This window comes from Grampus griseus (assembly GCF_964374135.1).
Source record: "Grampus griseus genome assembly, chromosome: 11".
Taxonomy (NCBI): Eukaryota; Metazoa; Chordata; class Mammalia; order Artiodactyla; family Delphinidae; genus Grampus; species Grampus griseus.
The window spans coordinates 65,185,148-65,210,727 of NC_139005.1; the positions used below are offsets into that span (position 1 = coordinate 65,185,148).

General features: G+C 42.4%; 1 protein-coding gene across 1 annotated transcript in view; it reads right to left on the reverse strand.

Annotated features, from left to right (window-relative positions):
* The window catches only part of LIN7A (lin-7 homolog A, crumbs cell polarity complex component), a 131,073-nt gene extending 106,423 nt beyond the window's left edge, over nt 1-24,650 (reverse strand). The window contains exon 1 of the mRNA XM_082666123.1: nt 24,568-24,650. Within this exon, the coding sequence (XP_082522249.1) occupies nt 24,568-24,649 (82 nt within the window). The 5' untranslated portion in view covers nt 24,650. The remainder of the gene's footprint in view (nt 1-24,567) is intronic.
* Between the last annotated feature and the right edge of the window lie 930 nt (nt 24,651-25,580).

Here is a 25,580-nt window from a genome sequence, read left to right on the forward strand (position 1 = left end):
TCAACATCGGGCTTCCCTGGTGGCGCAGTGGTTGGGAGTCCGCCTGCCGATGCAGGGGACACGGGTTCGCGCCCCGGTCCGGTAAGATCCCACATGCCGCGGAGCGGCTGGGCCCGTGAGCCATGGCCGCTGGGTCTGCGCTTCCGGAGCCTGTGCTCCGCAACGGGAGAGGCCACAACAGTAAGAGGCCCGCGTACCGCAAAAAAAAAAAAAAAAAGAATGCTCAACATCATTAATCATTAGAGAAATGCAAATCAAAACTACCATGAGATATCATCTCACACTGGTCAGAATGGCCATCATCAAAAAATCTAGAAACAATAAATGCTGGAGAGGGTGTGGAGAAAAGGGAACCCTCTTGCACTGTTGGTGGGAATGTAAATTGATACAGCCACTATGGAGAACAGTATGGAAGTTCCTTGAAAAACTAAAAATAGAGCTACCATACCACCCAGAAATCCCACTACTGGGCATATACCCTGAGAAAACCATAATTCAAAAAGAGTCATGTACCAAAATGTTCATTGTAGTTCTATTTACAATAGCCAGGACATGGAAGCAACCTAAGTGTCCATCAATGGATGAATGGATAAAGAAGATGTGGCACATATATACAATGGAATATTACTCAGCCATAAAAAGAAACGAAATTGAGTTATTTGTAGTGAGGTGGATGGAGCTAGAGTCTGTCATACAGAGTGAAGTAAGTCAGAAAGAGAAAAACAAATACCGTATGCTAACACATATATATGGAATCTAAGAAAAAAAAAAGGTCATGAAGAACCTAGGGGTAAGACGAGAATAAAGACACAGACCTACTAGAGCATGGACTTGAGGATATGGGGAGGGGGAAGGGTAAGCTGTGACAAAGTGAGAGAGTGGCATGGACATATATACACTACCAAACGTAAAATAGATAGCTAGTGGGAAATAACCACATAGCACAGGGAGATCAGCTCGGTGGTTTGTGACCACCTAGAGGGGTGGGATAGGGAGGGTGGGAGGGAGGGAGACGCAAGAGGGAAGAGATATGGGAACATATATATATGTATAACTGATTCACTTAGTTATAAAGCAAAAACTAACACACCATTGTAAACCAATTATACTCCAATAAAGATATTTTAAAAAATAAATAAATAAAAAGAAATTCCTAGATATTCCATGATACACCTGCAAGTGCTGACAAGCACAGTTCTAAGCAACAACTGCTTCTTTTTTTTTTTTTTTTTTTTTGCGGTACACGGGCCTCTCACTGTTGTGGCCTCCCCCGTTGCGGAGCACAGGCTCCAGACGCGCAGGCTCAGCGGCCATGGCTCACGGGCCCAGCCGCTCCGACAAGGACCCGTGTCCCCTGCAACGGCAGGCGGACTCTCAACCACTGCGCCACCAGGGAAGCGTAACAACTGCTTCTCTGAGAGCAGTGGTCCACAAGGAGGCCCAGAAGGCAGATCTCTGAGAATGTCAAGGAGAGGAGTTGGAAACTAGGATTGTACTCCTTATGTGGATACAATGAATCATCACAGGGCGGATGACAAAGCTGAAACAGTGAGGAATTCCTGGCTTGTCACAATATACCGATTGCCCAAGTATGCTGAGGATGTCAGGATTTCTGAAGGAGGCATCACACTTTACTGACATGGGGAATTAATACTCTGAGCATAAAAACAGATTTGACACTGGTTTTCTTTTTATGTCTCAGTCTGAATACTGAAAATGATGCTTACTTTCAAGTGCTTACTTTCAAGCACTTGTTGCCGCATCGTTTCTAAAACTAGACTTTTGCTTTATCCCACATTTTTTTTTTCTGGAAAAAAAAATCTGTAGCTATCACTTCTTCAGTATCCCTAATTCATGCTCTAATCATTGGCCTCCTGCACTGTATACATGGTATCTGCTCTCCTGAAACTTGTTTCCAGCCTTGAATTCTTTCCAGGTTAAAACCCGGATTTATACTTGGTTGTCCTTCAACATCTTAAAGTTCATCAAGTGCTAAGCTAAACTCATCAAGTTTGTGAATCCACATGTCTCCCCTTTGACTTTTTTCCTCTCCCCATTTTCATCATCTATTAGTCAGTAAGGCATGCCCATCATTATCTCATCCTTCCTTTTCATTCCTATAACTCTTCCTCAAATTCAGGTTAGGTCATCCAGATTACAACAATAATACAACAGTGGTCCAAAATTGTCAAACTGTTCCAAAGAATAATAGGATTCCTGGAACAAAGAGTTCCAGGATCTGCATATTCCTTACGACCTAGAGATTCACAAAGTATCTGAAAGGCTACAGTAAAGAAACATCTTATTAAGTTTGTTTAACCTGATGTTTGGGAAACTCAATATCTCCTAATTCATTTTACCATGGAAAGGTTTTCAAAGAGCATCCAATAAAATCTCCCAGAGTCATGTTTGTAAAACATTCTTCTTCCCCATAGATTCAATCCTGCAGCCAATTTTCATAGCAGCTAATAAATATACAGCTCAGATGATTTCACTTCCCTGCTCAAAATTTTCAAACACTCTCGCTTACCCATCAAACAAAGCTAAGCACCTCTATCTATCTGCAACCTACACGTTTAATCTGCTCTTTCATGACTTCATTCATCTCTGTAGTTCACCAGACATCAAGCCTAGGATCTACTGTACTACAAGCGCTCATCCTCAAACCAAATAAATGTGTTTCATTAAATAAATGTGTACCATCATTTAGCAATGAATCAACCTTTCACGCAAAACTCTGGTACTGTGAACAGCTCTTTAAAGACTTAATGGCTTCCTGATGCTCTCCAAACTTAAACCAAAGTCTACTTTGCTAAAGAAAAATATATTTACTTTCTTCTCTCCATGATTTGAAAAACTCTGCTGTAGATAGTTACATGCACTGAATAGTTTTAACAAATTAAATTGTCATTATTGCATGGTTTTCCTGAAATAAAGGTGGTATGTGGTGCTTAGTATAATTGAGCCAGATGGGAAATTGGTAAGTAGATGTGGAATGATCATATTATCTGTGATCATTCCTTAACCAGTGTCAAAACACATATTCTTATCCAATTTTAAAAAAGTAACATCTATTGAAAATACTTCTAAACCTTAAAAAATTTTAGGTTATAATTTTAACTGAAATGGTACTTACTGTTCAAGAAATACTCAGTTGCACATCTGCTTTGGGTCAAGCATTGGTACCAGGCAAAAAGCAGTCAACAAGATGGACACAGTTGTTACCACAGTGTGTAGTTTTTACCAGGAGTTCCAGGCATGCTGAGAATTATATCTCCCTCCAGCTACTATGCTATTTCTCTGAAAGCAAAAGTTCTACAAAATGTTGTTCTTACTGTCCCTAAAACATCTCATCCTCTCCTGAGTCTACACCAATGAAGCTTTTACCTACTATTTCTAAAAAGTGTCAGGACCATCAATGACCTTCACACTGCTAATCGCAATGGTCAATTCCCAGACGAGGTCTTACCTCACCTGTTACCATTTCACACAGATAAGCCTTCCCAGCTTCTTAAAAGACTTCATTTACTTGGCCTCTGGTCACCACTGTCTTTTGCTTTTCCTCCCTGGCTGGTGCTTCCTCATCTTCTCAACCTTTAAGTGTTGTAATTACGCAGAGCTGAGTCATCAAACGTCCCATCTTTTCATCCTCCAGATGGCTTTAAATACCATCTATACGTTGATAATTCCCGTATTTATATCTCCATCCTGGACTCTTCCCTTGAGCTCCAGAGTTTTTATACAGCTGGCAACTCAAACTCTTCATTCTAGCGTCTAACTGATATCTCAACACATCCAAAATCGGTATTTCTCCTGGACGTAAACCCCTCCCCCTACGCTCTTCTGGAGTCTTTCCAATCTCAGGTGAAACTTCATCTTTTCAGGTTCTCAGACCAAACACCTGATTCTTCATCAACTGCTTTGTTTCTCCTACACCTTATACTCAAACCTGCATCAAATCCTGCAGGCTAAGTCTTCCAGGCGTGTCCAGAATTTGACCACTCATCACTACCTTTCCTGTTACTACCCGGATCCCTACCACCGTCATCTCTGGTCTGGATTCTTTTACTTACTTCCCAACTAATCTAGTCCGTTCAAACTAAAAATCCCACCATCTGTGGCTTTAGTATATTAGACTAAAAGCCAAAGTCCTCAAAATAGCAAGCGTCAGCCTCCTCCAGTCCGAGGGCGCGCTGGCCTACCTCCAGTGCTCGGCTGGGCTCACGGAACGCGTCCAGGCCGCTGTCTTCCCGGGGGCGGCCAGGTGGCCCTCAGCGGCCGCAGTCACCATGTCCGGCGGCGGGTTACCTACAGCTGCGTGGTGACCAGGCTGCCTGGGGCCCCCTGTCCCGACCGCCGACCGCCCCAGCAGCTCAGAAAGGAGCTGGGCGCAGACCTGCTGCGGTGGATGCTCTGCGGTGGCAGTCCTCAGGCTGGGACAACTGAACTGCCCCTCAAACTGATGGGAACCATCTTCGGAACCCCGGACGGAAGCGAAACCCCTCTAGGGTGTTCGGGGGCCCACCAGCCCGGTGGAGGGCGAGGCCTGGCGTCCCAGGGAATCACCAAGACTCCCAGCCCGCAGCCTCGGGTTGCAGTTCCTGGGGCGGCCTGGCGCCACCTCGTGGCTGCTCCCGGGGCTGCACCCTTAGGACTTGGCTTTCCTAGGACTATCCATCCAGAACCCACACCCTGCGCCTTCCCCCTTGGCCCTGCCCATCCCAGAGAGAACTGTAACAACTAAAATGACATCACTTGTCCAGGAAAAAAAAAAAAAAAAAAAAAAAAACCCAAAGCCTCTCTGTCTTCATCTCTTTCTACCCTTTCCCTTGTTGACTGTGCCCCAGGCACAGGGCTCATTGCTGTTCCTAAAATACTTTCAGAACATTATTGCCTCAAGGCCTTTACCCTTGCTGTTTCCTCTGTGCTACTTTTTCCCAGTTATCCTCAAGGAAAACTACTTATTTACTTATACAGTAAGTCCCCTACATACAAACCTTCAAGTTGCGAACTTTCAAAGATGCGAATGTGCATTCGCATGTCCAATCACATAAGTTACTTCACGTGTCTGGGTTACACTGTCAGGTGCGTGCATCCTCCACAAGTGGTTGTGCTTTTGTGTACTTTATTGTACAGTACTGTATACAGTATAGTAGTACAGCATCTTTATTTCAAACCCAGGATGTCCGGAAACAAGCGTAAAAGCAGTGGTGATAGGTATTATAAAACTATTACAGAACAGTACGATATAGCCGATTGTGTTAGTTGGGTACCTGGCTAACTTTGTTGGACTTACGAACAAACTGGGCTTATGAACAAACTCTTGGAACAGAACTCGTTTGTATGCAGGGGACTTACTGTATCTAATACAGGAGGACTTCCCTGGATCCACCCCTACTTTCCTTGGCTCTGTCACCGCCCCCCCGCAAACCTGCTTCATGTTTCTTCAGATTACTTAAAATTATAGAAAGTACTATGTACTTATTTGTTTGTCTTGTCGTCCTCCACCTCCACCCCACTACCATATAAGCTTCACAAGAGTTGAAATTATGTCTGTGTTCACTACATAGGACCTAGAACAGGAGTTGGGACATAGTAGGCACTCAAGAATCGAGTGAATAATTGGGTGAATTTACAAAAGGGCATTATAAGGTGCTATGGAAGCATAAAACAGAGGGAACTAAACTAGACTCAGGGAACAAGAGTTTTTGAGGAATCTGAAACCCAAATGCTAAAAAGACAAGTAGGAATTTGCCAAGAAACGGGAGGAAGAGGAAGGGAAGAGTTCTCCCCACAAAGAGAACAACATTGCCAAGATCCTGATTTTATTTAACAAATATTTATTAAACACCTGCAATGTGCCAGGCTGTGTTCTAGGTATTTGGAACATAAGTAATAAAGGGGAAAGGCTATACATAAATAATTTTTGGCATATGATCAGTTAATAAAATTAAGAACATATTAAGATATATTTAAAATATTGGAAAATGGGAAGCCACTAAAAAGTTTAATGCAAGGAATGACATGATCAGATTAATAACTCAGAAAATCAAAACCAAACATAAGCCTTACCCCCAGTTCCTGGCTGTTTTGATACTTAACCAAGAAGAGCTTCCTTTCAGGTTCCACAGTCATTTCTAATATAAGCCCTTAGAAACAGATAAAGTGAAAATGGTGCTAATTATTTTCCTGTATGTGAATACAAAACAAAAAAAGTCTTATAAATAGAAGTTTTCAAGTTTTTCAAAACTTTAATATAATTTAATGTCATTTTATTTTTAAAAAATCTGCTTTTAGTACTCTTTTCTCATATTTTTCAGGAATCTTTTTCAAATTTACTTATTTTTTCAGTGTCATGTTCTCTCCTTATAGTTTCTATTTTTAAAGTGCATTTTAAAATCATTATAAATATGCTTATAGTCTCTTTCTGATTTCTTCTATATCGAGTTCTTTCAGTTTTTCAGACATATCTTCCTTCTTCTCGCTGAATTTCTGTTCCTTCTGCCCAAAACACAGGGCTCACTAACCCCCTGGTTTGTTGTCAGCACTGACTCACTCGAATGTTCTACCTCCTTCTCATTCATTTCTAATGTTTATTTGCGAGCTCACCTTTGGCAGGGATTGTTTGTTCTATGAGAAACCAGTAATGTAGCTGAATGCTTCTTAAGAGTGCTTTCATTTTACTTCCTCTAGTCTGTCCTAGGCTAGGACTCGTTTTATGTAAGTTCCTTGAGAAAAAGTTTCCTGAACCAGCTCAGTGGTATATATTCAGACTCCAAGCTAAGCAATGCAGTTTAGGGTATGGGTATAATGAAGATCTAACACGTCACCCTCAGTTCCTGCTTTGCCCCCAGTCATGGGGCTTATTTCTCAGTCTGGGACCACTTGGCATCCCCTTCATCTCCCTCCGTCCACTTGTACCAAGATGTCAGCGTGATACCACTGCCATTCCAGCCTTCACTTCCCCTTTCATTCCTGGCACCTGGAGATAATGCTTTCTCACTTGCATTCTAAGCTGTAGAGAGTTTAATTGTTAGATTTTATGTAGCACATCTTGATCTTTGTAATGGGAGAGGTTCTGTGTTAGCTCAGTCTGCCATATTACAGATTCACTCAAATTAGTCTCTGAATTGGATTTTAATTTGAAGTATGAGCAACAACATAAAGACAGTCTGCCTAACCAAACAGTCGCTCAGATGTGCAGATAAATACCAAAAACTAACCAGGCTGCAAAAATGCTTTCAAAGTCTGTCTTCCCAACTGGGAACACAACTTCTTACTCAATTAGGTTAGTGTGAATTTTAGCTCACATAGGATAAGTTAACTTTGCAAAACTGTAATAGTATAGGAACTTGAAGAGCATAGAAACCCATCCAAGCAGAGAGGGGAGGTGAGCCAGGCTCACACCCAGCACAGGCTCACTCATCTGTGGCAGAGCATGGGCAGAAGAGTGCCATACAAATGGGGAAGAAGAATTCAGCTAAAGTGTTTAACTGATTGATGAAAGTCCAAATGTGAGCTAGCATGACAATATAAAACCTCTGGGAGTGGCAAAGACAGGCAATTTTTACAAACTTTTACTGGGAGCTCGTGAGAAAGAATGGGTCAGAGTTAAGAGTAAAGGTAAAAACCTGTTACAACTGGGAGACAGATAAAAGAAAAAACCTGTATGCCAAGGTGGAGGGAGAGGGAAGCAGGAAACAGTGTTAATTCCAGGATCCAATACCAATACTATTAGAGGCCCCCTACCGCTGAGGGAGGGGCAGGGAGCTCTCCCACCAAGACCCTCCAAGGATGAAGCCAGAGTTTAGTCTGGGAGACCAGGAAGAGGCAGCATCATTGAGAAAGCCCCATCCTTGAGGCTCAGGCACAGGGTCTTCCTGAGACCAAGGCTGGGCCAGGACAACAGAGAAGCTCCTTTGTCCCCCACCACCAGGCTAGTAAGTACCAAGAAAGGAGCGACAGTAGTCTACCCCTGTGGGAATGTAAGAGCAAAGAGCAAGAATCAGCTGGGACACGGGTGTACAAGGAAGACTGCAAGCTGAGGGTCAAGCAACTCAGATGGTTCAACTGAATGCAAACGTAAAGGCCATTCTCTCTTTTCTATTTCTTTAATGCTCTAAAAGCAGAGGTTGGCAGGCGTTTTCTGTAAAGAATCTGAGTAAATAGCTGAAGCTTTACAGACCAAATGGTCTCTGTCTCTGAAATTCCTCACCTCTGCCACTGTAGCCTAAAAGCAGCCATAGATAACATGTAAATTAATGAGCATGGCTATGTTCCAATAAAACTTTACTTATAAACATGGAAATCTGAATTTAATACAGTTTTCATTGTATTAAAATATTTCATTACCACAAAATATTTCTGTTTTTGAGTTTTCCAACCATTTAAAATAATGAAAAAAACATTCTTAGCTCTCAGGCTGGATTTGGTTTGGGGGTTATAACTTGTGAACCGTGGTTTAAAGCACAATTAGTAGCAATGAATTATGCATTTATAGCATAGATTTAACAATAGCACAAAAGACAAGAGGCAGCAGTTGGAAGTATATTATTTTAAGGAAGGCTGTGATAAGTTAAAGATACACACTGTCGACCCTAGCCAACACAACACCCCCACACACAATACAAACATTAAAGAAAGACTTACAGCAAAATAAGCAAAGGCCTACATCAATATTAGATCAGTAAAGTATGGTTTGAATGTAAGACAAATGATTAGATACAGCTCCTTTACATTTGGAAAATGCGTAATTTACAAATAGAAAATTTCATCTCGAAAAATATCCAGGAGAAACTGCTAAGAAAAAAATAAGTAAATGTATTTAAAGAATTCAATGTATTTGAAAATAATGGAGAACAATCCAAGAGAAGAGGCTCTGAAAACTTGTTAGTACATGTAAGACAAAGATTTCAAACCTCACACAGGGAAGAAGATGCAACTAAGGAGGAAATTAGGTATACCTCAGTGTGCATCTGTGTACAACTTATCTTGCCTATAGCTAATGTGTTCAACTACTTAGGATAGAGGATTGCCGAGGCTAAGATCATATGATGATTGCTATACTGTCTTAGCTTAAATTGCTATAACAAAGTAATAACCTAAGTGGCTTCAAAAACAGACCTTTATGTCTCACAGTTCTAGAGAGTGGGAAGTTCAAGATCAATCTGCCAGGAGATTCAGTTTCTGGTGCAAGTCGCTTCCCAGCTTGCAGCCATCTACCTTCTGGGTGTATATTCACAGGGCGAAGAGAGAGCTCTAGTCTCTTCTTATAAGGACACTAATCTCATCATGACCCCCACCCTCATGACCTCCTCTAAACCTAATTACTGCCTAAAGCCTCCACCTCCAAATCACATTGGGGGTTAGGATTTCAACATATGAATGGGGAAGGGAGAGACAAAAACATTCAGTCCGTAGCATATACAATCTTAATACTTTGCTATTCAAAGTTATCATTTGGAAGCCAAACTGTCAATACTTGCAAAATGTGTGTCATCAGCAGAAATGAGTGTCTACATGATCCAGAATACCTTATTTATCCAGAGGCATGGATCTGTCAAAGTCAACTAACTAAAACGGGTCTGAGAAGCTGGAGTGATGCAGAATTTCCCTTTGAGCCATCCACATAAATATCTCATCATTCCGTTAGTAATATGCATTGCTGTCCTGCCTTACTTGTTTTATCTTCCACTATTCTTTTACAAAAGCTCCATTTTCTAGAGAACATATACTATACCAGAGAAGGAAAGAAAATGAATCCTATATTTTCGGGTTAAAAATGGTTAAAAATTAACCATTGATTAATTTTCAGTTATCTGTAAGGGTTTGAGGCAGGAGATAGATGGGCTCCAGGCCAGACATTTACACCTGGCCTGTTCACACTTCCTGGGGTGAGAAGAAGATGGGATCCAGGCTGGACTTTCATTACTAGTCCCCTGTTTACACTTCCTGAGGCAAGAGAAAAACGGGCTCCGGACTACATATTTATGACCGGACTCCTCTCTATATTTCGAGATCTGCACTTCGATATAAGAAACAGCAACAGGAATAGGGTAGATAACTGGACATTGGACACTTTTATGTCAGGGATAGAGAGGGGCTAAACCCTGTTAAAAGATCAGGAGGTCATACATTTCCCATCCTTAGGGCAAGGGAAACATTGCCCATGCGCAGAAAGGCTCCTTGGGGGTCAAAAAGGAGGGGGGCGCCACCCCATAATTTGTGATGCTAAGGCCGTCCCATAGGCCTCTGGGCTGTGATCCATCTTGGAAAAAAGTTGTGCACACATGTTGGGGAAAGTCCTAGGGCAGGTGTGGAAAAAGAAACCAGATAATTGGCCAAAGATAAACAAAGACCTGGAAGAACTTACCTATATAGATGACTTAACAGTCTCTTTCCTTCATGCCTCCTCATTAGGGAGGAGGCCCACACCTTTCTCTCCGGGTGTGCATCTCTGCCTTGCTTCTATCTTAACTAAACCAACCGTTTCTCTGTGTGCTCTCCCACTTCTTGTTGTGTTATGTCTCCAATAATAAACTTTGTACGTGTTTTTACAGTTTTTGCCTCCGTGAGAAATGAATTTTTTACTAGGAGGCAAGAACCAGGGGGGTCTGGTGGCTAGGATTCCTGGTTTTCATCCAGGCTGCCCGGGTTCAATTCCTGGGCAGGGAATTAAGATCTTGCCTCATGCCACCACTCACTGCTGCCTCTCCGAGATCAGTTTACTTAGATGGATCATCTCTCCCACATTTAATGCTAGGCAAATACAGCATGGCTTGGGCCACTGAAACACATGTTAAAACCTCAAGGCCTATATTTTAAAGATCATGGGTTAGCAGAGTGTGTTTATGCCCTTCAGGCCATTTAGAGCCAATCTTGAAGGAAGAAAAGAAGTCACAATTTTCTCTTCATGCCTGCAACTCAGGTTGTGCTGCACTTGTCTCACTTAACAGCAAAGACTGTACAGAAAGGGACTTGGGGCCCTATTATCACTTTTTCAACTCCCTCTGTGAGCCTGTCAAAATTCCAAGTATATGAAGAAGTTTTATCTGCGCGTGACAGATCACTGAAAGATAATCTAAATGTCACAGTCATAATCTCTTGGTTCACTGGCACAGCATGGAAAGAAGGAACAGAATCTTGCTAGACCTTCTTTTAATTCCATATTTGGGTATTTTGATCTTTTGTACCAAGAAAGTAATAAACATGATTAATAATACGCACAACCATTTATTAAACACCTGCTATTTTCGAATAATTTCGAATAACAGACTTTTAAAATACATCACTTAAATTAGTCTTTACCAGCATTAGTATATACCCCTTTTATAAGCATTGAATAACATTCTTTCCTTTTTGTCTGAACAACATACTGTCCTGGTGGTGCCTCCTACCAGTCTGTCTGCTCTTTGAAGCCTTTGCAAGCACCTCCGTGTTTGCCATCCCTTACAAGTCCACGTCCCTCAAGTCTTGTTACAGACCCTGTTACAGACCTATGTACTTGCTCTCCACAGTGTAGCATAGTGATTAAGCTCAAGGTCACAATATAAACCAGACTGAGTTCCAATCCCTTTATTTAGCCTCTTTCTGCCTCAATTCCCACATCTTCAAAATACTAATAGCATGTGCCTCAGAGGTTTGTTTTCAGGACTAATTGAAATGAAATATGAAAAACTCTAAGCACAACGCCTGGCACATAGTAAATGCTCAATATGTGTGAGCTGTTACTATAATACTCAAACTATGTTATCATAAATTATGTTTCATGTCTGTCTTCCCTTCTGCACGCTCTACCCCCAGCCTTTGACTCGGTACCTGCCACATGGTAGATTCTCATTCTCTTTTCCTTGCAAGGCTAAGGAAGAACCTTAGCCTTGCAAGCCTATGTAACCACAGCCTATGTAACCACAGCCATAAAGTGGGTGTCATTATTCCTATATTAAGAATGAAAGAAACAGAATGTGGAGAGAGTAAGCAGTATTCTAAGCTTCCATACATAGTAAGTGGCAGAACTGCAATTCAAATCCATATCTGTCTAAATCCAAAGCTTGTGCACTTTTCATTTACTGCACTGGGAAAAACACATGCTCTGGGGAGAAGGGATGGGGAATAATCAATCAGTGTTGAGCACTTACTATGGACTTGGCAGCGTTCTAAGCACTTGCATATGTTTTCTTAGTTAATTTTTACAGTAATCTTAAGAGATAGAAACTATTATTATTTTCAATTTTACAGATGAAAAGTAAAGGACAGAGAGAAGACATTAACAGGCCAAGGTTACAGAGCTAAGGAAGAGGCAGGCATAGATAGGATTTGAACGCAGACGTCTGGATCCGGTGCTCACACCCCTGACTGGCACATGTATGCCTCTCTCAGCATCATGTGATGCTTCAAAATTAAACAGCACTAAACAAGAGTCAAAAAGTCACTCTTGGTTATATTTTCCCCAGTCAACTGTTTAGTACACTTTTTTTTTTTTTGCGGTACGCGGGCCTCTCACTGTTGTGGCCTCTCCCGTTGCAGAGCACAGGCTCCGGACGCGCAGGCTCAGCGGCCATGGCTCACGGGCCCAGCCGTTCTGCGGCATGTGGGATCTTCCCGGACCGGGGCACGAACCTGTGTCCCCTGCATCGGCAGGCGGACTTCTCAACCACTGCGCCGCCAGGGAAGCCCTGTTTAGTACACTTCTGATATCTGTATAAATAAAATAAAATTAAAACCCTGAACATCTACATAAACTCTAGTCCCTGTCCTTAACAATTACCGAATCATAAAGTCCATCTGTAACAACTTTTCCAATTTGTCATTCAAGTTTTGCCTGTACTTTTCCAGTAATCTGGTAATGGAATGTTCACAAATTCCCGGAAGGCACCCATTCTAATTTTGAACAGAATAAATGTGGGGAATTTTTTTTTCTTGCTTTTTTTAAAAAATAAATTTATTTATTTATTTATTTTTGGCTGTGCTGGGTCTTGGTAGCTGCATGTGGGCTTTTCTCCAGTTGAAGCATTGCGGTGCGCGGGCTTCTCATTGCCGTGGCTTCTCTTGTTGCGGAGCACGGGCTCTAGGCACGCGGGCTTCAGTAGTTGTGGCTCACGGGCTCTAGAGCGCAGGCTCAGTAGCTGTGGTGCACGGGCTTAGTTGCTCCGCGGCATGTGGGATCTTCCCGGACCAGGGCTCGAACCCGTGTGCCCTGCTTTGGCAGGCAGGTTCTTAACCACTGCGCCACGCGGGAAGCCCCGGGGATTTTTTTTCTTGAATAAAAAAAATCTGGGCTTCCCTGGTGGCGCAGTGGTTGAGAGTCCGCCTGCCGATGCAGGGGACACGGGTTCGTGCCCCGGTCCGGGAAGATCCCACATGCCGCGGAGTGGCTGGGCCCGTAAGCCATGGCCACTGAGCCTGCGCGTCCGGAGCCTGTGCTCCGCAACGGGAGAGGCCAGAACAGTGAGAGGCCCGCGTACTGGGAAAAAAAAAAAAAAAAAAATCTGTCATCTTGTATCCTTTGCTAACTCACCTAGTTTTACCCCCTGACTGCTATGCAGTATTTGAAGAAAAAAACACTAATTTATTCAGCACATATTTGAGCACATGTCTTTCAGGCACTGTGATAGGCAATGCGTACACAAAGATGAATATAAATAACTTATGTTGTTACGGTGACGGCAGTGTAAAAGAAAAAATTCTATATTGTGTGGTAAGTGCTCTAGTACAATTTTGAAAATTAGTGTTATAGAAGCATCAAGAAAGAAAGGATTTAGGGAAAGAGTGAGCTGGCAAATTAGGTATTTATACAGGAAATATTTGCTTTGACCCCCAGGCATCTCCAAATGCTTCCTGCTTCTACAGCATACCAAAATAAACACGGTCTCTGCCTCTTAGTATAGCTTGAAGGCAACAAACAGTATCTGTCCTTACCTCCTGGCAGTAGGGTGGGAGTACAGTTGACTCTCCATATCCGGGGGTTCCGCATCCACAGATTCAACTAATTGCAGATGGATGGTTGCTTGAATCTGCGGATGCAGAAACAATGGCTGACTGTACCACACCTTTTTATGTAAGGGACTGAGCGTCCTCTGATTTTGTTATCAGCAGGGGGTCCTGGAACCAATATCCGGCGGATATCGAAGGATGTCTTCCTTGACTTTGAGGACTCAGGGAAGAAATGATTATCATTGTTGAGTGGTGCTCACGTGTCAGGCCTGTTCTAAGTATTTTGCACGTATTAACTCGTTTAAGGTTCGTCCACCTTATGAAGTCACTGCTATTTTTATCATTTCCCATTTCACAGACAAGAAAACAGATTCAAAACAGTCTAGTAACACTGGAAGTTCCAGAGTTAGTAAATAGAAAAGCTAGGATTCAAACTCAGGCAGGCTGGCTCTGGGGTGCATGTTTTTTGTTTTTTTTTTAATTAATTTATTTATTTTTGGCTGCGTTGGGTCTTCGTTGCTACACGGCGGGCTTTCTCTAGTTGCAGTGAACGGGGGCTGCTCTTCATTGCGGTGTGCGGGCTTCTCATTGCGGTGGCTTCTCTTGTTGCGGAACATGGGCTCTAGGCGCGTGGGCTTCAGTGGTTGTGGCACACAGTCTCAGTAGTTGTGGCCCACGGGCTTAGTTGCTTTGCGGCATGTGGGATCTTCCCGGACCAGGGCTCAAACCCGTGTTCCCTGCATTGGCAGGGGGATTCTTAACCACTGCGTCACCAGGGAAGTCCTGGGGTGCATGTTTTAAGTGCCATACTAAACCATCCCTGTCTCGACCCAGAACTGAATCATTATGGCTTGACTGAGGTACAGGGCCTGCCTGAGGTTTTAGTGGTGGTTGAGTGGAGTCCAGTGGGGCAGTATTCACTGGGCATTAGAACCAAGAGCAATGAATAGACAGCGCTGGCTCCCTTTTCCTGGTGAATGAATGAATGAAGAATACATTCATTTTCATTAAATTTTATCTCTTTTACTGTACCCTGTCCAAGCTAGTTATAATTTCATTTATTTATTTATTTTAAAGATTTTGGCAAACAACTTTTATTGAAAAACATTACATTCTTGTTACACTTTTTAAAATATCTAAATTTGTGAGCTTACCTGGCTATTAAACATTATATATATATTTTACTTTGAATTGTTGCTATTGTTTCACGGGTTTTTCTCTATTCAGTATGGAAAATTGATTTGGTACCAGTGAATGGTAGACATGATCTTTAAACTTTCTTTATAGATTTGTTATATCTATATAGTTTAATTGAAGTATAGTTAATTTACAATGTTGTGTTAGTCTCTGGTGTACAGCAAAGTGATTCAGTTATATCATATTCTTTTCCATATTCTTTTCTATTATAGTTTATTACAATATATTGAATATAGCTCCCTGTGCTATACAGTAGGTCCTTGTTGTTTATTCTGTATATAGTAGTTTGTGTCTGCTAATCCCAAACTCCAAGCTAGTTATAATTTTAGAATACTGATTTGGTTGGCCAAATTAGTTGCTATTCTTCTTAGCTCTATGTCACTTATAAAAAATCTTCTATGGCACTCATCCAAAATATTGGTAACAATGTTGAATAGGACAGAGAACCAAATCGCCTTGGAATAGTGTTTCAACCACTAGAAATCCAACAGTGTAATCATCCACTTCACATACCTCACACTTTCCACAGTGTTTCTATGAAAGTTGTGCTGTCGTGAGTTTATAGTATTGCTATGGCACACACCTGAAATTTGAAAAAAACCTATTCTTGGTGATCCCATGTAGGCTCTGTGGGATCACCACTTTCTTTTTTAAGTGCCAATATCACATTCTTCTATTAATATGCCTTAGATTTTTCTGCCAGGAGGCAACAACAAGTAGATTGGTCTGTAGTTTCCCCAAACATCTTTAACACCTTTTTGGAAGCCAGGATATTTGTTCATCAGCAATTAGTGCTCTTTGACAACTTTCCTCAAAAATCACTTTCAGCATTCTCTCAGCCATATTTCCAAATTCAATACCATTAAATAGACCCAGCTATGATTTGATGGAGTTTTTTTCCCCAACTAACTTGGGGGTTTAAATCTTATTGCCATTCTATGATTCCTATTATTCTATCCTTTTTCCTTTTTTGGTGAAAGATGATACTTTAAGAGAAAAAAAAAAACAGAGCTCATACTGAAATATCATTAACTATCACCACAGTAGGCAAGTAAACAAAAATAGCATATCCAGTTGGACTTGGAATAGCTACTGTGTTTCTAGAGGAAATTACCACCAGTTTAAACTAGAAGCCCTTGTTTTCTGTCCAAGTCAGATACTATCTGAGTATAATTTCAATATAACTTTCAATTCAACCCAACTTTTTTCAAGTAGTCTTTGGGTATATTTACTTTTACTTTTAATAGACAAGTCTTCAAATTCAGCTAGCACATCACTTAGTAAAAGTCAGTCATGGAGGAAAAAAAAAAAAAAAAAAAAAAACCTCTTTATCACTTAGACCAGAGTAAAGCATTGATTTAATCTACATGACTTTTAAGGTTGTGTTTACATTTGCCAACCCAGAGTGATTTCAAATTAAATCGATTCTAACTTGTTTATCAGGACATAGCTCTATTATTCATCCATTTGTAGTTAAAAGGAAAAAAAAAAAAAGTAAGTCAGTGTAGCTTATGTGTGTGTGTTGGTGGGGGGGCAGATTCTGCTAAGCCCTCCTCCTTTTTTGTCTTTTTTTTTTTTTTACCCTTTTCAGTTGTACTCTGGCATTAACTTGCCTGGTTCAATTAACAAGTTAAGATGGCAGGTGGATGCAAGCAATGGAAGTAGGGCTACAAGTATAAGTATCAACACCAGCACCTCACATCCTTTCTTGGCCCTGGAGAGCATTCCACTTTTAGGTCTGCTACACACACACAAAGCAAAGTGACAAAGTAAGGTAGCCACCACTTTTACATTATTATATGTTGGAAGGCTTTTTTTTTTTTTAGCATTACGAATGACTCCATGATAGCTAGTCCAACTAAGTCAATTTCATTCATTCATTTATTCAATTAATCAATCAATCAATATTAAGAGTGTGTTGAGCTCTGTGTAAACAAATCCAGCAGAGTCTCTGACCTGATGAAGACTATATCAGAACTAAGTAAAGAACTCTCTCCAAGAGGTATTGGCTTTGCACCTATAGTAGCATCCTTAAAACCCAATACACATATCTTCCCATTTGATACTCCTCTCTAAATGTTCTCTTTTCCCTATTAAATAGCTAAGCCCTAGCTGTGATCCTGAAAAAGCACCCCAAAAGCAAAAGCATTACTTTCATAAATGACCAGAGAACACCAAATACATCTCAGAGCTTGGATGGCTGACACACCAAACTAGAAGGTATTCACCAGATTTCTGTTTCTTTTCCTGGAAGTTCAATCATTAATTTTTCAATTTCAATTTTAAAACTGTGTATAAAACTCTCATTAAATGGAAAATACCTTTTTCAATAACTAAGACTTTTTAGAAATTTGGTTCCTTCTCTTTGTAACTTTTCATTATCAAACAAAAAGAAAAGGTGAATATGACACGATTCTGACTCCTGGAAAATATTTTGTGACAGTAGTGCAAAAAGAAACTCAAATATTGATTTGCAAAAAAAATTCAATATGTTTTTAAATGTTTAGTGACGCTTATGGAAAAAATGAGAAAGAAAGCAAATACTTAATGTTTGTAGACTAAAACATTTCTGGCTGCTGATGTAAAAAGATTTTAGGACAAGAGTCATAACATATAGTCAGCCCCTCTCTCCTCCCCATCACAACCATCAGGGCACACAACTTTAAAACAACATAAAGACTAGCTTAATTTTTACTTTCCTTCTTCCTTAATTTCTCCTCATGCTAAAAAATAAATAAATAAATAACGAAGAGAGAGAGAGGAGGAAGGCCCCTTTGGACTATGAACAAAAGCAATTTTCAGGCAAATACAGATTTTATAAAAACTGGTGAATACAGCTGATTAGAAAAGCTATAGGCTGCCCAAGGCTTGAATTGGGAAATACATAAAGTAATAAGCTCCGCTTGCCTTGAAAAGGGAAAAGGGAAGAGAGAAAACTTTTAATGTGTCACAAATTCTATGAAAAGTGTGGCACTCATGGGATTTCCATTTGCATTCAACTTTTGCACTCATGTTTTTTTTCATAAGTTTGAAATCCACAAAATAAAAGCTCTTGGTTTTCTATTAGAATTTTCAAAGGACAAAAGTTTTAATTTTTTTAAAGGGAAAACACATCAACATTTGTTTAATCAATATTTTAGATTAAAACTTATTTTAGAATTCAAGAAAACAAGATTTACATTTACACTTTTGCAATGTATCCAAGTTGAATTTAACTCACAGAAAAGTTCAGTGGCTGTGACACCAGCATTTTATTTTATATAGGTGCCTAAATGCAGATTGTAAACTATTGATCATGTTATAAGCAAAGTCTCAAATATTTAAAACTACACAATTTCTTTTTTTTTTGCGGTACGCGGGCCTCTCACTGTTGGGGCCTCTCCCGTTGCGGAGCACAGTCTCCGGACGCACAGGCTCAGCGGACATGGCTCACGGGCCCAGCCGCTCCGCGGCATGTGGGATCTTCCCGGACTGGGGCACCAACCCGTATCCCCTGCATCGTCAGGCGGACTCCCAACCACTGCGCCACCAGGGAAGCCCAACAATTTCTTTTGTTTTTAATAAACTTATTTTAAATTTAATTATTTTTATTTTTATTTTTGGCTGTGTTGGGTCTTCATCGCTGTGTGCGGGCTTTCTCTGGTTGCGGCGAGTGGGGGCTACTCTTCGTTGCGGTGCACAGGCTTCTCATTGCAGTGGCTTCTCTTATTGTGGAGCACAGGCTCTAGGCACGTGGGCTTCAGTAGTTGTGGCACGAGAGCTCAGTAGTTGTGGCACACAGGCTCTAGAGTGCAGGCTCAGTACTTGTGGCGCACGGGCTTAATTGCTCCGTGGCATGTGGGATCTTCCCGGACCAGGGCTCGAACCCGTGTCCCCTGCATTGGTAGGCGGATTCTTAACCATTGCACCACCAGGGAAGCCCCTAAAATTACACAATTTCAATTACTCATAGAAATTATTTTAATTATCCATTTTTCTCCAAGAATTGATTTTGTCAGTCTTCTTTATAAGTCATGTAAAGACTTCCTTATAAGTCATGTTTTTTTAAAAAGCCATTCTGCTTAAAATCAGGGCAAAAAGATAAGCAGAAGTAACATTTTGGAGAATTCCATTGTATTATCTTTTCTGACCTTGAGTTGGTAAGTGAAGGAGAGTTGGAGCTACTGGACTGAAGGAAAGTGCCTAAATCCATGCATTTTTTAATATAGTGAAGTATTCCTATGTTCTTCGTTATAATGGTATTAAATATCATGGATTGCACCCTGCTTTGTTCCCTTGATTTTAGCTGAAGGTCATTCCTGGTTGTAGAGATTAAAATCTGGGCAAAGGTGTAGGGAAGAATTGCACTGAATATTTTAAATTCTGGAAGAGATGATCCCACACTAATCTCCTTATCAGCATCTTCTCTTTGCCACAAGGGTAAATTACAGTTACTACTTTCTACATCACAGTCTAATATAAAATATTACACTGAAAATGAAGATATCTCATATTATGACCACTTGGGTTCAACATGTAGATCTATGCATAGTGACATGTAAATTACAATGATCAAGATATCTTTGGGGCTTCCCTGGTGGTGCAGTGGTTGAGAATCTGCCTGCCAAGGCAGGGGACACAGGTTCGAGCCCCAGTCCGGGAAGATCCCACATGCCACGGAGCAACTAAGCCCATGCACCACAACTACGGAGCCTACACTTTAGAGCCCACGAGCCACAACTACTGAAGCCCACATGCCTAGAGCCCGTGCTCCTCCATAAGAGAAGCCACCTCAATGAGAAGCCGGCACACTGCAAAGAAGAGTAGCCCCCGCTTGCTACAACTAGAGAAAGACCCACACGCAGCAATGAAGACCCAACACAGCCAAAAATAAATAAATTAATTATTTTTTTAAAAAAGTATCTTTGAAAATTTAATTATAATATATAGTGTTTTAGTCTAGCAGTAAGAAGCAAAAAGTTGAGATTTTCTTGGTATACTTATAACCAACTATCTGCCCCAGATGCATACTTAGAGTGTTGTTATTTCTTGGTAATTTTTCTTTTCAGTCATTTGCTTGGTTATGGAGGTATTAATGGGATGGTAGCCAAGCTTTACATGTGCAACAGCTTTTTCTTGTATTCTTCCCTCTATCCATAATGCTTTTCCTAAGGACCTTATTAATACACCAGAACTCAGATTAAATTTTACTTTCTCAGTGAGCCTTCTATGACCAACACCATCTAAATAGGTCCTTCCCCATTGTTCTCTATCCTCCTGTCACGTTTATTGTTTTCAGAGCACTTCATATTTTCAACTAATCTAAAATCCTAATTATAATTTATATCATCTGGCCCCTGGCCACCAATTCACAAATCCCATTTTTTGCCACTCTTCCCTGTGCTCACATTTTCACACTGACTTTCTTGATGCTCCCAGGATACACACGTGAGGTCCTTCTCCAGAGCACATTCTTCCAGATACCTGCAAAGTTTGCTTCCTCACTTTAATCGGGTCTCTTCTCCAATGTCACCAACTCGGAGGAAAGGGTCTTCCTTGACTATCATGTTTCAAACAGCAGCCCATCACTCTCTTTGATTCGGTCTTACTTTTCTCACTAGCACTTATAGTTGTATACCTATGTGTTGTTCAGTGTGTGGTTCTCTCATTAGTATGTAAACTCCATTAGGCTTTATCTACTTTGTTCATTAGGACCACCATATTGCTTAAAACAGTGCATGCCATAAGGCTGACACTCAATAATTTGTTGAATGAATGAATGAATTCCTAACTTATTATGTTTTCCCCACTGGACTCTTAAAAGCAGGAACTTTGTCTCTGGCATTCCTGTAGCATCTCTTATATAGCAGGTGATAAATGAATATTTATTGAATAAATGAATGGTTTGAATGAGTGTGTGTGTGTGTGTGTGTGTGTGTGTGTGTGTGTGTAATTTCTTTCCCCCCCCCCCAAGCTCTAATTACCATGAAGATTATGTGGTAGTCTGTTTAGCTCATCAGTATATAGCAATCCCACAGTAGGGTCTGACTTGCGGTAGGCACTCAATAAGCAATCCTAAGGACTGGGACCAGCGTGAACAGGAACCTGCTGTGACCACAGCCACCCAGAAGCCCCCACAGAGGTAATCTGAGGTCTTAATGGCAGATGGAAAAGAGTTTAGGATACACACAGAGCAGTGAAAACCTGAAGCCACCCTGTTTGTCCTTTCAGGGGCCAGGCTGGTTCTGGCAAAGGCTTGCTTCCCAGACAAGACCCAGGAAACTAGCGCAGACTTCTGAGCTTCTTACTTTCAGATATCTTTTGAATTCTGGGAGGGATCAATCTTAATTTCAAGCCATAGCTTTGCTTTGTTTGCTTAAAACCTCTGCCCTGAAGATTCCAGATGAATCTGTTGATAATGCCAAAGGGCATCAAACAAGAAAAATTAGATTTTAGCATAAAATCTCCCACTAACTAGTAGAGTAACCTTGAAAACATCTCTTATCATTGCTTCTTTCATGTTTTTCATTTGAAAAATGAAGATGCTAGAAAAGAACCAGCAGGATACATATGGATCATGTATTTGGGTTTGCTTGATGAGATGCCCTTAGGAGGCTTTATGCAGTGTCTTCTTTCCTTTTCTCTAGTGCTCACCTGCCACAATCCCCCTTGGTTAATAATCACAGATAAGTGAGCTATGGTTGCTGATGGAAATCTGTCAAGTGCATGGGGGAAAAGAAAGTTTAAGAACCATTGGCCTATGTTCCCCTGCCATTCTTTCCAGGGTCAAAATGTTGTGAATCTATGAGCTGTACCTCTGTTCATTATGAAACCCTTATATTTTAATGGCGCTTAAGTTGTTACAATCCTTAGTTCCCTTACACTAATTTACATTAATTTTTGATATTCTACTGTGATCAGGGACTATGGCAGGCACTGAGAATACAAAGATGAAGTTAGAAATGGTCTCTTCCCTCAAGGAGTTCCGTTCAATGAGGAGATAGATGCAACAGAGTTTGAGAAATGCTTTGATGACGCCAAAGTAGTGGGTGACCTCAGGGCACGTCAAAGGACACCTGGAAGAGGTGGGAGAGGAAGTGATCTGCAAAATCTTCCAGCAGGTGACCAGAAACTGAGTCCTAGTTTTAATTCATTGAATTCTAGACTGTTAAAGCTGCACAGTGGCAGAATCATTTAATCCAAACTCCTTATGTGCCATAGAGGAAAACTGATGCCCAAAGAGGCTAACCAACTACTCCAAAGTGAGTATCAGAGCTACAGCTAGCAGCCAGATAAGTATTATTGGGCTCTCTCTTTTAAGAGATTTTTTTTCTTGTAGGAAAATTTTTATCAGTTTATTTCATCAATTTAATGATGTAATTAAACAGTTAATTATATTTTAATAATGTATAGGGGAAATTATTAATATGTATTGACTTCATGCACATTAATGATGCCAGTAACCCACCATCTGTAAATTACAGACCTCGCAGTGAGCTGCTGGTGAATTTATTCAGATACATTCACTGTCTCACCCACCCTTGCCTCTTGAGCTACTTATTCCATGAACCTAATCACAACTGGGAAGGACAGGTACAGTCTGGCTGTGAACAAGAACAAAGAATAGAACTTAGTCTGATTGCACTTCCTCTCCACAACTGATCCAGGCATTTAAAGTAAGACCCCCCAAAGTGAAATGTTTTTAGTAGTAGTAGTATATAGAATTCCTCAGGTATGCAATTTTCTTGGAGTTTGTTTGCTTGTTCGTTTTCTCTCCTAACGTCGTTTTACTTGGGATGTTTAAAGACTATGATTTAGGAATGGGACAATATAAGATCTCATTACATTAAAACAGAAATACTTGGGAAATCCATAATTTCTAATAGCTTGCCATCTGTCTGGTTTTTAGAGGCAATGGATTTATCCTGCTTAGGGCAGATGATGATCCTGGGGAGAAATCATGGATTATGCAATGGATTTCTGACCTTTTTAACTACTGTTATTAACTTACTAGCTTGCAAAACAACATTTCCCAACATAAAATCAATTATTTTTTTATCTTTCAACTCCTACCCCAAGTAAGGTTGCTATGGGCACCACATAACATCCGCTCTGGCGCCAACAGATTACGTTAAAGTCACCCACAATCTCTCCAAATTAAAAACCTCACTAAGTTTGCTCTGGCTTTTTCACTGTACTCGCAGCAGGATGCTCTTTTGCCTTGCCCCACAGTCCAGTTTAATCCGCTAGAAAGAATATTTTTAGAGGCACATCGGACTAAATCATTTTCATCTGAGCACACCATTTCCAAATGGCCGCCCATGGTCCTAAATCCGGCCTCTGCGGACCAGGACGAGGTGTCCTCCGCTGCAGAGTCGTGAGACTCAGCGCATTCATAACTGGACGTCGGAAGCCAGAAAGGAAACTCGAGCACGCAAAGGACAGGTATAACCCCGCACGCATGCACCGGAGAGGCCGAGATCGCAGCGGAGGTTTCCATCCTTAGGCTTGGGGAGGGCCTGGGAAGAAAGCAAACATTGCTTCCCCAGTCAAGTCAGAGAGCAGAACGCACAGGGTCGGAGGTCAGAAGTTGAATTTCAACCCAGCCTGCGCTGCGTCCCAGCGCCTTCCGCAGCCCGGGCACCGCGGTGGCACAGGGCTGGGAGAGGACGAGGCTGGCTGGGGCAGGACAAACTGTGAGTTGCCACTGCCGGAGAGCCGCCGGCGGCGGGGGCAGACGCGACCCCTGGCGCCTTCAGAGCGCGAAGCCCGGGAGAGCAGGGCACGGCTGCCGCGACGCTGCGCCCCCGGCCCCGGCACGGCTGCCCGCTCTCCGCGTTACCCTTTCGGCCGAGGTCAGCTCCCCGCCGCGGCAGTCCAGCCGCCTTGCGCCCCGGCACAGGTCACACGGGGTACGCCTTGTCCGCCTCCGGGCGGCTGCCCGGGCACCCGCAGCCTGACCGGCCCTCGCCCCCCGGCGCGGGGACAAACTTCCTTCCTCCCAGGCCCCCGGCAGCGTAGGCTGGCAAGCGGCTCACTCGCCAGGCTTCCACGGTCTCCGGCTGCAGGCGCCCTCGCCCGGCTCGGCAAGCTTCCTCCCTGCCCCTCACCAGCCCCGAGCCCCGGGCGGGCGCCGAGCGATCCCCGCGCCTCCGCTCCAACAAAGCCGGCGGCCCGGAGGCGATCCGGCGAGGGGCTGGGAGTGGCGGCGGGGACGCCACAGCCCGGCGAAGGCACCCTTGTGCCGGGCGAGTGAGGCGTGAAGGGGGCACGGGGGACGTGGCGGGCAGAGAAAGGGGGAAGAAAGTATCCTGCTCTCAGCGCGAAAGCCTTCTTCGCTCCTCCTCGTTGCCCTGCTCCCCCTGCCCGAGCGCGTCTGGCGGTCCCGGTGGGAGCTGGCGGGGGCAGAGGGGGAGGCAGAGGGGACGCAGTGGCCTGACGGGTGAGCTGCTCCCTTACCTCTGTCCAGAGTGAGAGGCTGGACCACTGTCAATGTCGCCATGTCTGCCGTGGGAGCCGAAGTGACGCTCAGCTTCAGCATCAGCAACCGCTTGTAGTGAGAAAAAGAGGAGGAGATTGGGGGCGGGGTGGAGAGGGAAGACGGAAAGGAGGGGGGAAGGAGGGAAGGTGGTGGTTGTGGAGGAGAGAAGGCTTGGGTGGGTTGGCAGCCAGATGGAGACGCAACTGTTCCGCGAGGGGCAGACCTTCAGATGTGGCGTGAAGCTGAGCAGGTACCGGAGAGCGAAAGCATCGCCGGCTCTGACAAGGAAGGCTCTGCCCTAGAACTTTGCTCTTCCACCCCAAGGATCGCTGGATGCGTGTAGCTAGTGTGTTGCTTTCTTTCAACTTTCCACTCAAACAAAATGGTCAGAGTGTACGTGCGTCTGGGGGAAGGGAGAAGAATGAAAGGGAAGGGATAGAGGGGAGGGAGGCAGAGACATGATTTTTTTCGGATTAAGAGAATTGGTCAACCCCTTAATCCCATCCCCTAGAAAGAAAATGCTTCTAGTTCAGAAATGTTGAGGGTTAACTGTAGTTGCTGCTAATTTCTGTTAAAGTTTATTTTGGAATGTTGACTTATAACAGTACACAAGACAGAGTTCCATCACTAGGCCCCCGTTAAGGACCTGAGTATATTGCCTAGAAAATAACTTATCTCACAAGCAAACTTCTTAATAATGGTTTTAAATTAAAAATCACAATGAGAAAACAATTAAAAACACAAAGAGAAGTTTCTATTACTAAGTTTGAAAACCATGTCCCTAGCACTCCTCCAGGCTGACCCTCAGAGCTGCCACTTGCTGATTAATTAACATATGTGACAGGAATTGAACTAAGCCATGGCCTGACTTGGGGATTCAATACAGTCTCTGCCTTCCAGTAGCCTGTAATCTAATGGGAGATGATGTTTTTAAAAGGGTGACTTTAGAGTCAGTTGATCAAGATTCAGTTACTAGAACCTTCAACTATTA